A 13,781-nucleotide genomic window follows, 5' to 3' on the forward strand; every position below is an offset into this window, starting at 1 on the left:
TTATAACTAATAATAAGATTGGCCAGTTATAGCAATGCACTGTAATAATATGACCAGTATGGATACCCTACCATTTGGGGACTTACTTTTATTAAGTAAAATGAGGATGACTTGAACAAAACCAGTCAGGTTAACAGATAACTAATGGAGGGTTAGGATTTGCAGCATGGATATGCTCAATAAATGCTTGACGTGAGTCAGATGCGTCACACCCAGGCCTGGCGGAGCGGGTTGATACTTTCACTATACTGTTGGGACGTGCAGTAGAAAACTTACTGGTAATTTTAGAGCACAGTCAGTCACATGCTGTGGTTTGATTGAATGCCCCACAGTGGTTTACATGTTAAGTCTTCTTCCCTAACATGTTGGGATTGGAAGATAGTCAAATTCTAGAGATGAATTTGTATCCTTCGTAGAAGGAAGTTAGGTCACTAGGGATGTGACCTCAAAGAAAGTTGTGGGACCCAAGGCCCCCTCTTCCTTCTCCATTTCTAGCTTATATGTAAGAGATTTTACTCTGCATGTGTTCCCACATAATGGGTCGCACTTCAATAATAAGGACTCAGAGGTTGCCTTTGATTCAAGACACTGACTCTGGGGCTACAGATACCTTGGGTGAGTAAAATGGGAGGGCAGTGTGGTATCTTGGCCTTCAGTTTGTGTTCAGATTCCATACTTCGCAACCTTAGACTGATGCTCCTTAGGACATGAATGAGACAGGCAGGTTCAGAACAAGAGAGGCATTTTATTTTATTGGTGTTTAAAGACATATACCTATGCTTTCTGTGATTCCAATGCCAAGAAAGGCCCACTTAAAATCAGAAAAGTAAGACTAACTAAAAGCATCTTGAAAACAGAAGTAATATAAAATAACAAACAGCTGCTATTTTAAATCAGACAATAGAGGTATCTCAAGGTTTTCAGGTATTACCCCTTAGGATCACACGTAAGTGTTAGTCTCAAAGATACAGGTTGTTTATCCTTACATGTCCTGCATGCTATTCATCTCCCATCACTTCTCCCACAGGTCCTTGCCATTTGAAAACAGTTTCTCTCCAATATCGATTTTAGCATATCAGTCTGTCAGAGCTTTATTTCAAGTGTTTACCGCTGGCTAACCCATCCAGAAAGAAGAGCTCTAGGTAGCTTGCAGAATGCATCTCATTGCTTCTGCACACTGGCGGAGTGTCTGTAAAGCTGATGATGACATGGTTTGTTATTTATGCTGTGTTCGTTTTCCATGGAGGAAATATATCCCTGCAACCACATTTTTTTGTCCAATTGAATGTAAATAAATCTAGGCCATTTATAGAAGTTGCTGAGTTCTTAATTTCTAATTAAGCTTTACATACAGATTAGCAAGGATTATCTAGCATACTGTATGCTAAATTAGAATGCCTGACATTCATTTTATCTGCCTACTTGATTATGCATAATAAAAATAGTGGGATTTTGGAGTTAAAAAGAAGTACAAGAGACATATATATGTATTTATGTTCAAATATAGAACCTGCTTCATGAAGTTTGAAATATTTTCCATAATGCTGTTTTTATGTCAAACTTTGCCCTTTGATTTTTTGAATAAACTATTTTATCTCTGATATATATATAATTTTAAACATTAGAAATAAATTTTATATAATAAATTTTGTTTAAGTATTATCTCTCTAAGTTGACAGATCAATTTATTCTTTTATAGTTTCACACATATACAATATATCTTAATCGTATCCTTTTCCAACTCAATCCAGCCAGGGACTGAACCTCGTGAGACCTACCACCACTCCCTGCCTCCCACCTCCCCATCCATGCTCGGATTATTGACTGCCTTGATCTCGTGGGTTAGTTTACGTGAGTTTGTGAGAGCAATGGCCATGCCGTACCCAGAAGACAATATTTCCCAGTGATTTTCCTCATCTTCTCACTCTTGCAATCTTTCTGGTCACTCTTCCAATGTCCCTGAGCTCTGTGGGGCTTCATATACCTATGGTTAGGCCTCATTTAGGGTTGAAATGCAATTGTCTCTTATTTTTAACGCTTTGACCAGTATGAGACTACATTAACTATTGCTCTGTACCATAAGGTTCACTGACCAAAGTCCACCAAATGTAGGTAGTTTTTGTTTTTAGTTTTTAAGTTCAATACTTTCCTGTGTGTTTTTCTTTTTCATTTTTATTAGTTTTAATTTTGCATATGTGTGTGAGTCTGTGTGGAAGCCTGTGTGTGTATGTGTGAGTGCTACTATCTGAGGCCAGAGACCTTGATATCCCTTGAGCTCAAGTTATAGGTGTTGGGACTCAAACCTGGGTCCTCTAGAAGAATACTATGTGCTCTTAAGTAATGAGCTATCTCTCCAGCCTTTGTGGGGTGTGTGTGTGTGTGTGTGTGTGTGTGTGTGTGCGTGTGTGTGTGTGTATGTGTGTGTATATTCATATGTGTTAGATAAAAAAGAACCCTGAACTTGGCTTGTGCTTTTTTAATCCTAGCACTCAGGAGGCAGAGGCAGACAAATCTCTGAGTTTGAGGCCAGCCTGCTTTACAAAGCAAGTTCCAGGACAGCCAAATATACAGAGAAACCTTGTCTAGCAAAACCAAAGAAAAAAAAAAAAAGGAACCCTGAAATAAAATGTCTCCATTTACTCAAACATTAGCACCTAGACTACAGAAGTCTTCACCTTGAGCAAATAACTGAACAAATATATAATCAGAACTTTGGTATCTCAATCAATTCATTTCCTAATTCTTAAGAAATTACTTTAATTTTAAAATATTTTGTTCATTATTACCTTTAATCTATGAGCATGTATACTTTTATCAGAAATTTTCAGCCAATTGGACAGGAGATAAACAATTTGGCTTACATTCCCAAATTGATGGAAGGATTTATGTGAATTAAATTTAATAATAGTTCTTCTTTAACCTTATTTGTATTAGCTTCACTTGGTGTCTCCTCAGTACGAGGGAAACCAGGAAGGAAGAAGCTGAAAGTTGATGGTCCGCCGCCGTTGGCACTGGTGCTCCACAGAGATGAGGACGAGTTCCAGCCGAGGAGACTGATTTGTTCTTTGACCCTGTGGTGCAGAAGGTGTCTTGGTCATTGTCTGCTGGGGATGGCAAGAAAGAACTCATCAAGCTTGAACTTGATTCTGTATTTTTTTTTTTTAGCAGAAAGTGCTTAGATTTTTTTCTTTTTAAATGAACAGGGTTTTTAGCCTTCTAGGGAGCAGGGTGTGGGCTGAGACAGTCTCATTATCTGGCTTTCGGTGGCCTCAAACTAAGAGATCCACCTTCCTCTGCCGTCCAGCCAGAGTTGGGCTTGATCAACTTGTCACCTTTGCTCTAGCTGCAGGAACTAAGTTGTGAGTGTCCTGGGCAAAGGGGGGGGGGGAATTATTCCTGGCTTTATTTGTGAAAAGGAACCCTTGTCCCTGGATGCCTGATTGTTTGATTTTATGAAAGTAGGTGGATATTAGGATAAAAATGGTTCAAGTTATTCCAAACACAGTAGTGTCTGTATTGTTTAAACTTCCCTTGGAAACCACTGGGGCTAATATCTTATTAGTCCTGAAGCCTTGAGTATCTTGCACCTCCCTTGCTCAAGGCGTAGTGTGGAGATAAATGATAGGCATGCCTTTGAACTACGAAGACATGCTATTTACATCAAAGCCTTGGTTATTGCAGGGCTGGGAGAGTGGGGACTATCAGTTGTGAGGCACTTTATTTGAGATGGTGAGCACCAAGATAGCTTTTTCTTTCTTTTATTGAGATAAAGTTCTCACAAGTACCTTAGGCTGACCGCAGTGGAATCCTCCTGCCTCCATCTCTTAATGCTGGATTACAGGTGACCCACTGAAAGGGATACTTTGATTTTACGAAATTTCACAGCATTCGATACTGTTCCTCTCTTAACCCCTCTAGAAACCGTTCACATAAATGACATCTTTTCCAGCCCCCATTTCCAGGTTGACAGTGTTCGCATCTTCCTTGTCCCCTGGCCTGTGTCTTGTGCATTTCCTGGGCTCTTTCAAGTGTTGTGATGGATTAAACTGTTACTTAGATGACACAAATACCTGGTCAAGATCTTCCGGGTTCGGACTTGAGTCATGAGAGCAAGCATCCTGTCAACAAGTGCCCAGGGAACTACTTCACCCTCTCTCAGAATCTGAGCCCAGCTGTGGGTTCCCTTGCTTGCACTTTGAGTTGTCATGAGAATGACTTCAGATTAAGCATTTTCTGTGTGCCACTGTCAGGTGCACACTGTTCACATTGTCTAATTTAATTTTTACCCCCCCCCATGGGTATTGTCAGCATTATATTTTACTGATGAAATTATGACCGGTATTGTGTCTGGTGTCATACAGTTTAGAAATTGCGGCGTGAGGACTTGAATGCAGGACTCTGTAACAGGTTGGCGCCTATTTTTCTGAATGCCTTGAGCCTTCTTTTGTTGCTTATTAGTAGTGTAAATGTACCTAGATCTTTTAGTAGCATAGAGTTCCAGAGCGTGCGTGTACACACACACACACACATTCCCTACATCTCATTTGGAAAATGTTACTACTGAGACTGATACAAAATAATCCTCTATGATTTTCCATTTTTATTCAAGAGCATGCTTAGAAATTTTAAGGTTATACCATGTACTTGAAAAGAGGCTTCCACGACTAAATATTTGAGGTAATTAAAGGCATGGTGAATAAGTAAAGTATTAGTATGAATAAAAATAACAGCAGGAAATAACTGCAATGTTTAATGTTTAATAATTTATAATTTCAGAACAAAGTGGGTTAAAGAGTTAATATCTATGTAAAACAGAAAGTCTATACAACCTTTTAAAGTAATAGAGATGAATAACCTTTGCACATTAAAAGATACATGTTACTGTAGCTTTTAAAAAATATGGTCAGTTGTCACCGGGGACAGTTTGGCTGTGGTGCTACATGACAACATATGATTGCTGATCAAATGCACAGCCCTTCTAACAGGAAAAGGCATATAGAGTCTACAGAGTCTAGAAAAACTGGTGCAGTCAAGAAGCTCAATCATTTTGTCATTTGTTCAGACAAATGCTCAATAAAAACATCAGGTGTTAAGGGTACAAAACTGGCCAGATATGATTTCTACTCAAAAATTCTCCTCTAGTGACAATGACTAAAACATAAATATTAGCATACTGTGGCACTTATGTGTTCATCTACTTTTTTTGTAATCCTCTGATGCTAATATTAATTATGCTCTTAACATATTCCAAGTAATATAACTTAAATCACAGATTTTTATGTCCCTGCCAGTTTACTCATTTGACCCTTTATAACTTAAAATATGAAATTTGAGTAATGAAATCAAATGCTCAACAAAAGAGAGAGGAGAGAGGGAGAGAGAGAGAGAGAGAGAGAGAGAGAGAGAGAGAGAGAGAGAGAACCAACCAGCCAGACTGAGCAAAGAGACCTTATACAACACTGTGAATATAGGTGAATATGGTTCAGTAATAGTTCTTGCTCCGCATAAGTAAGGCCCTGAGTTCGAGTCCCAGCATCCCCTCCCACAATTCAGTACTGTTCATACATATGATGGTTAGTTTAATTGTCTGCCTGACAGAATCTAGACTTGCCTGTGAGATGGACATCTCGCCCTGCCCGTGGTGGGTTGGTTATCTTGGTTGCATAGATTGAAAACAGTTATATTAGTGAAGCTAGTGTGACTTTTTCATAGCTGTCGCCAAACGTCTTACAAAAACGACTATAAGAGGGACATTAGTTATTTTGGCTTATGATTTCAGAGACTTTATACACCATTTCCTGGTCCCAACCATTTGAGCAGAAATGGCTAAGAGTTTGTGGTGAAGGACAGATTTTTTTTTACAAACCTAGCAGGAAGAAAAGAAAAAATCAGATGTCTGGTGACATGACTAAGCAGTTAAGTGTACTTGCTGCACTTCCAGAGGAGACTAGGGTTCTGGTCCCACACTCATGCGGCAGCTCCACCTCCAGGGGATCTGGAAACTCTTCTGGCCTCCAAGCGCACCAGGCATGCACATGGTACATACACATGCATTCAGGCAAAAAGACTTATGAAAGATAGATAGTAGATAGATAGATAGATAGATAGATAGATAGATAGATAGATAGATGAAAGAAATATTAAACATACATACATATTCACACTCAAACACACACTCGCACTCAAACACACACCCCCTCTTTCAAGAAGTGGCCAGGGATAGTATACCCTCAAATACCTGCCCCCCAAAACTTGCTTTCTCCAGTAAGGCCCCACGTCCCCAAGTTGAGGCTATGTTCAAACCCTGAGCCGTGGAAAAGGGGTGTGGATCCCCTCAAGGGGTATATAAAGAATTCCAGTTCTTAGAAGCTGCTGCCTCTTTGGTCCTCATTTGTAAGACAGTCTTGGGCTTCTAGAGCAGGCTCTGTCCCCGGCTGTCTTCATGATCCTGCTGCTGTTTCCCATTTATAATAACCATCTCGCATTACTGAAATTGTCTTCCAATCTTCTGGTTTCTTTGCTAGGCATAAACAGTCTATCACCTGTTCCTGAACCGCCTTGACACCTTCACCTCTGTCCTTTCCTTTCCTTTTTTTTTTTTTTTTTTTTTTTTTTTTTTTTTTTTTTTGTGGATTTTGAATACACTTGGGAATTTGAGATAGGGGGAAAGAATAAAAGTACAGATTCAAGAAAGCCATGCCTAGAATTTAAAGAACAACCTTAACTGCCATCTTAATTCTGTTTTTAAACATTCTTTAGGGTCTTTGCCAGTGGGAAATGAATACACATGTATTACTATTACAAGTGACGCCTAGGCTCCTCTTGGCCTCCTTGGAGCCTGAGTAGGTGGCTGCAGTTTGATTGACCTGAGACTTTGAGTATCAAATGCATGTGCGCTGAGTTGCTAGATTCAAAGGCTTACAGTTCTAAATTCTGAGAACTAGGGGATTAGGATTTGAGACTCTGCAGACCAGATCCTAACAGGCCTACGTGCTGAGATTGGAGGTATTGAGCTGAGCAGTGGTGCCTCAGCAGCTAGTGTAATTCTTAGCTCTGAGCAGCAGATGGCAGTAGTAGCTGTCAGTGCCTGCTAGTTAGAGCTCTGGAAACCTGTATCCCAGGACTAACACTTCCTACCCAGTGGCCCTACTATGGCTCCTACTGTTGAGACCTGTGGCCTTTACAAGTGGTTGGTGTTACAGCTTTTGAGAACTGCTGTCTTCAATTCTTAGGCCTTGCCAGATTCCTGGAAGTCGTCTAAAAACGAGGGCCCACAGCCCCCATGTTTGTCTTTACGTCCTGTCTGTCTCCACAGGTCTGCCTCTACTGCTCTTGGTACTGTTGTTGCTGCCACTGCTGCAGAGGCGGTGCTACTGGCTGGCATTCCTGCTGGTTTCTCTACTTGTTCTAAGCTTAGCTTGCTGTACTTTTTGATCAGAGAAAATACCATTTGACGAAACTTTTCATTGGGCCCTCCCAACAGACTCAGAGAGTGAGCTGAATAGTCTGATTAGATAGCCAGGAGCAGGATGTGGCATGGCTGTGGAATGCAAATGAAGAGTTATGTTTACACCAATCACAGCATAGCCTTTCACAGACCTTGTAGAAGGAACTGTCAGAAGTCCCACGTTGCACCAACCACTGGCTTCTTCCAGAGTTACTGAGGAGGTGCCACCTCCACCCCCATGTTTTAGAAAGAATAGCTTCAGGGTCATTTAAGTACACAGAAGCATGTCTAACCTGGAATGCCTTCTAAGGTCAGTGCAGATTGTCTGAAGTGTGTGTATGTGATATATATTCTATATGCATATATAAAGAGTTAAAACATTTGTGTTTTTTTTTTAGCATTTAGCAATGCTTTAATAAGGCTTGGCTTCTGTTCCTTTGCCCTCCAGAGCTCTGTCCTCTGATCTGCCTCATTTGGGTTACACCCTGTAGTCTTAGCATGGCAGCCATGCTATGCTGTAGTTCTCCCTGTGTTCCCCGAATACTTTCCCTCCTAGGTCCACAGTGATGATGGGCTGTTCCACCCTTCACGTTGTACAGAGATCACCTGGGCCAGCGATGAGCTTTACTAGGGAACTGAAGCATTAGATTAGCAGGACCAGTATATACCATCCCCAGGTTTATGAAGTTCCTTGAAGTTAGTATTAGATGCTGGTTTTGACTTGCTACCTAATCCATTGTGTGACCTTTGACAAATTATTTAACTTTATGGGCTTGTATTTCCTCACCTGTGAAACTCAACTAGTCTTTTGTTATTAGTTTTACTCCATGCAGTAAGTTTTTGCTCAGAGGACAATAGGATGGTGTCTTCCTAAATTGTGCGTTTGAGTCAGTGTTTTATTCATCAGCGTAGTTTCTAGCATCTAAAAGATTGTATGTTATAAAGTATAGGCTACTTAAATGTTGCATGAATGGATGAATTTGTTTGTATCTTCCCTTGCGTGCTGAGTGATTTTAAATTTTGTTATTTTAAGAAAGGTGACTCTTGTGATGGTGGGCCTTGATAACGCTGGTAAAACGGCCACAGCAAAGGGAATCCAAGGAGGTAAGTAGGAAATATTTGCTTTCTGAATTCTTAATTTTTCCAAGCTGTTTGTTTATATGAATTCCTTTATTACATGTGAATTGGACAGAGATAGTATACTAGTTTGTGTTGTTTATTTACTTATGCTATTAATAGGCTCTGGCTTCCTGATGTCCCTCTACTGCCATATTTCAGATTGATCAGTGGGAGACAGGAAGTAACCCAAGCTAGCAGTTCTCTGCCTTAGCCTCTCAATTGCTGAGATTACACAAATAATGCCATGTAGTCTCCTCTCCCGTAAACTTTCCCAATTGTGACGATCCTGAGGAGTACTAATAGACTCAATTACATTCTCTTTTGGGGTCCACTCGACTTATACTTAGCTGCACTGTCTGTTTATCTGTCTATTTCTCCAGGCTGTTAATCCCCTAAGGGCAGCAATACTTATTTTGGTGTCCCAGTGGTTTAAACCATACTTCTTGAAATAGTAGACAGCCTTCTCCTCCTCTTCTATCTCCTCTTCTTCTTTTCTTCTTTGTTTATTCATGTGAGGATTCTCTGTGTAACATTCCTTCCAAGTGCTGGGATTAAACGCATGTGTCACCACCACTGGGCCAAGCCTTCTTAAAATGTCCATTCCCTGACTCTACATTTTTTACTTATTTCTTGTTCTGTTCTTATTCTCTGATCAACCCCCTTTTGCTAGTTTTTTGTTTGTTTGTTTTGCGATACATGTGCCTTTTCTTTAACTATATTGCTGTTGTTTAAATCCAGACCCCAGTATCTCTCATGTCACAATAGCTTCTTCTAGAAGTATCTTCCCTCTCATGAATGTTGCTTTTTTCACTGGGTTGTTCATTTCCCTGACCATCAGAATGATTGTGTTATTGTGCATGAGTCTAACAGGGATCCGAAGTCACAGTGCTTCAACAAGATTGGAGTTTATGCAAGGAGAAGCTGTAGGAGAGAAGAGGCGGCTGTGCTTCCCTCCTTTAGGACCATGAGGCAGAAACTGATGCCTCACTTTAGCTCATGTGCACTGACAAGAAGCAATGGTGTTCTGGGCCCCACCACTGGTTCAGTATATTGAGTCAGACTTTCTAGCAAGAGCCAGGGCTGTCTGCTTCTTCCCAAATTTCTTCTTGGGTATCTAACTAGTAACTAGAATTAGTCTGTAAACAGTCATCATGGGAGTAGTAGTTACACTATGAAATTGGGCGTAAGCTACACAATAACCTTCTCCCTGTACTTCCAAATAAGTTGTTAAATATTTAATAGACCACCATTTAATCTAGACGCTCCTCTCATGGCTGGTCACTGCCTCTGCGATTGGGAATCAATGTCTTTTGTAAACATTCATGTACCCAGACTAAAGAAATAGTCCTAGGGATTTTTATCCAATACTGTTTCCTAATAGGAAATTATGTTATTTTGGGTAAAAGGTTAGTTTTTTTCTGTGGATTATCCTTGGCTTTGTTTGGTTTTAGCATATTTTCACTATATTATAATCATTTGATATATATAAAATGTGTGTGTATATATATATGCATACACACACAAATGCAAACACATATATTTTTAACAATAGACCAAGAGCTCTGTAGATTAGTAATCTAATTAATAATAATAATAAATGTGTAATAATTAATAATAATGTAAGAAATACCTAATAAATATTTATTATGTATTTGTATTTTATCTTAGATTTATTTTGTCTTAACATACACATTACTGTAAGTCTTAAGATTGAGGACCATGTATCTCTGTGTCAATGGATTTACCTGTAAAAGGTCACCTGTACCTGATTACACAGATACTAACTGATTTACTAGGACTATTACGACCACTTTATCTCTGCTTGCATTGTTCTCTTGCTTAGATTAGTACTTTCTCACCTCTAATTGTGTTACTTCTGAGACTTTATTCTTACTCTCCGTAGTTTTTGAAGCCTCTCTTGACCATATCAGTCCCTCCCTTCATCTTAGGATCATGTCTGTCTTTTCACAGAGCATTCACATTTTGTGTCATTCCATTAATACTTAATCTCTATATTTTAAACAGTTGTTTTCTTATTTGTATGGGTGGGTTTTTCCCCCCTAAATGTCTGCTAAGTGCCTGGTGCCTACAGAGGCCAGAAGAAAGAATTGGATCTCCTAGAACGGAAGTGAGAAACAGCTGGGAGCTGCCATGTGCATGCTGGAAATGAAACCATGCTCCTGGAACAGCAATGGTGCTTGTAACCTCTGAGCCATCTCTCCAGCCCTGAGGTTTTCGTATTTCTCAATGTTCTTTGGGGATGACAGCCATAACCTATTTGTGTTTGCACCCTGGTCCCTAATAATGTTCTTTCACCAAGTTAGCGTTTGCTCTCGTTTAGTTCTCTTGCCCATGCTCCAGCACAGCATTTCCATTGTTCATTTCCTGGCAGTGTCTTTCAGTTCACACGCAAAGACAACAATCTTTTCTGGCTGTGATTGACCTCATCGTTATTATTTTTCTTAGTCAGAGTGCTAATTCTCCTGCCTACACCTCCCAAATGCTGAGTTTATAGTCAAACACCACACTGCCTTATTTATTTAGTGCTTGGATCTAACTCAGGCTGCCAGGCAGGCACTCTACGAATGGAGCTACCTCCCCAGCATTTAGCTCTCCATTTGGGCTCCTGTGTGATCCTGCTTCTGAAAAGGCAGGTTCCTTTTAGTAGGTCTAGCCTTGCCCTTTTGCCTTTTTCGTAATGGAGAAATGAGCAGCAGAAACGTGACTTATAATGGCTCTGCGAAGTGTGCCAGGCAATGCAGAAGCTGCTCTTGGATACTTCCTGAGAGGGAGTGTGGCACTCTGCAAGCCTGTTTCTCGGCTGTAATTAATCTAGAACACTCCACGCAGATTTATCACAGTGAATGTTTTATTCAATGACAACCAGTGTCATTTAATAGAAATTTCTGAATGATGGCAATAGTTTATATAGAGTCCATATAGTAGGGTGGGCCACTAACCACATTTTGTTCCCAAGAACTGGAGATATAGCTGGTACAACCGAGGAACTGAGTTTTAATCCATTTACTATCACATAAAAATTAAAAGTCTTTCATGGCATCTTTCTACACTTGAACCATACAGCTCTAAACAAAGCCCTGTGGAGAGAGATTTATAGCATATTCTAGTAATAGGGAGAGATGGAAGAGGCACATGTGACGTTAACGTTTTCTCTTAGCCACTGAATCTATAGTCTATTAATATTTAATAAGCTTTCTCTTCTATCTTTTGTTTTAATTCTCTTAGCTCTCTGAGAAATGGCCAATCACTCATTTTCAGTTAGTAGAGCACTACTTTAATCATGGAACTGCATAACTGATATGCTGAGGGCCTTCAGCAGCTTTCAGGACCCTGTGAGGTCTGGCTTCCACCCGTATTCACAGAAGATTTGCCAGGCATCGTAGGGCGTCCTTGTCATACAGACATGGAGAAACTGAAGCAGGAGATCACCAGCTGCAGACAAAAACAAACCAGAGAAAACCTGTTGAGAATTTGCTTCATTGCCAATGTTTAGTCCCTTGCTCTTGTTTGATTTCTCACTCTTAGGGTCCCCTTGCTCCCCAGCCTTAGCCTAGACCTATCTCCTGGAATGATTCTTATGTCTCTCAGGGGGCTTTTCTAAACCTCATGGTCACTGCTCCCCTTCGCAGGTGTGGCCATGTGCCCCCTTTGCTTGGTGTCATCAATAAAATTTCTCTTCTCACCCCAAACCCACCAATTATAAATTTATTGGAACATATAAGAAAAATGTTCCTATAGAAGGTCTGAATTTGAGCTCTCTTTGCAGTATGCCCTTAAAATTCTCTTCATTCCAATTGTAGACTTTTCTGATTTAGAAAGAATTGCCTCATTCTTTTCAGCTTTCTCCATTTTTGATTCTTTTTATTTCCTTTCTTTTTAAGCATTCTTGCCTTTGCTTATTTTTCCATAGAATTTGTAATAGAACCCTTGAGTGACTGATGTGGTGTTGAAAGGTTAAAATTGATTGGAGCATAAATAACCTTAACACAATACCGCATTCACTCTTTCAACATACAATTATTAAGTACCCATTTCATGTTAATTGTTAAGATTATAGTAATTAGGTAAAACAAAGAAACAACCAGGTGGTGGTGGTACATGAATGTGTTACATCTCAGCACTCAGGAGGCAGGCAGATCTCTGAGTTCAGGGCCAGTCTGGTCTACAGAGTGAATTCCAGAACAGCCAGTGATACACAGAGAAACTCTGTCTTGAAAAACAACAACAAAATACAAATGAAAAAAACAGAAACAAATTCCTATCTGTGTATAGTGAAAATACTAGCTGGATATTTACATTATTAACCCCTCTCTCACACACGTGTGTTTCAAAGTTGTATTTATGGCATCAGCAAGTGATTTTTCCATTTTGTAATGACAAATGCATGATACTTGTTATATAATTTATGTTGTAGAGATAAACTGATATTAAAGTCTAAAGATTCCTCTTTTTGTATCATTTGAAACAGAGCATCCTGAAGACGTAGCTCCCACTGTTGGATTTTCTAAAATCGACCTTAGACAAGGAAAGTTTGAAGTTACCATCTTTGACTTGGGAGGTGGAAAAAGAATTCGGGGAATTTGGAAGAATTATTACGCTGAGTCCTATGGGGTAATATTTGTTGTGGATTCCAGTGATGAAGAGAGAATGGAAGAGACAAAAGAGACAATGTCAGAAGTGCTAAGACATCCTAGGATATCAGGAAAGCCTATACTGGTGTAAGTAATGGAGCATTAGCAAGAGATGTTTGTCTCTTACAGAATATTGAATAACCAAGGTGACCATCTATTAGTATAATAAATGTGTGCAATTACCTGTCAGTTGTAATGTTATATTGCTTTTGAGAGTGATTAAATAACTTACTCAGTGTTATGAGCAAGCTTACTAATAGGATATCTTGAAAAATTAAATATGAACTCTTGTTTTATTTGGTGGCCTGCTTTGTATTAAATTTTGCATCTTAAACAAGGTTGTCGGATATGTTTCATTTCCCACCCCTAGGTGGGGTGCTAGGACCCTGTGGCATGCTAGGCAAATGCTCTGAGCATTAGCGGCATCCTCAACCCTTTTTCCAGACAAGATTTTGCCATGTAGCTTTGGTTGAACTTGAACTCTAGATCCTCCTGCCTCAGCATTGTGAGTTGTGCCATCACAGCTAGCTTCCTCTCTTAACTTATATTTCGTCGTTGTCCTT

General features: G+C 39.8%; 1 protein-coding gene across 4 annotated transcripts in view; it reads left to right on the forward strand.

Moving 5' to 3' along the window:
* Nucleotides 1–13,781, forward strand: part of Arl13b (ADP ribosylation factor like GTPase 13B) — a 58,916-nt gene that overhangs the window by 4,631 nt on the left and 40,504 nt on the right. For 2 of the 4 annotated variants that reach the window (XM_050149018.1, XM_050149020.1), the window contains exons 2-3: nt 8,481–8,551; nt 13,056–13,305. In XM_050149018.1, the coding sequence (XP_050004975.1) occupies nt 8,481–8,551; nt 13,056–13,305 (321 nt within the window). Of the gene's footprint in view, nt 1–8,480; nt 8,552–10,574; nt 10,798–13,055; nt 13,306–13,781 lie in introns of those variants that run through there. The other 2 variants (XM_050149021.1, XM_050149022.1) reach the window with 2 other exon arrangements.

The sequence above is a fragment of the Alexandromys fortis genome, unplaced genomic scaffold (assembly GCF_014885135.2).
Source record: "Alexandromys fortis isolate MF-2015 unplaced genomic scaffold, M_Fortis_MF-2015_v1.1 scaffold_4, whole genome shotgun sequence".
In the NCBI taxonomy this organism is placed as follows: Eukaryota; Metazoa; Chordata; class Mammalia; order Rodentia; family Cricetidae; genus Alexandromys; species Alexandromys fortis.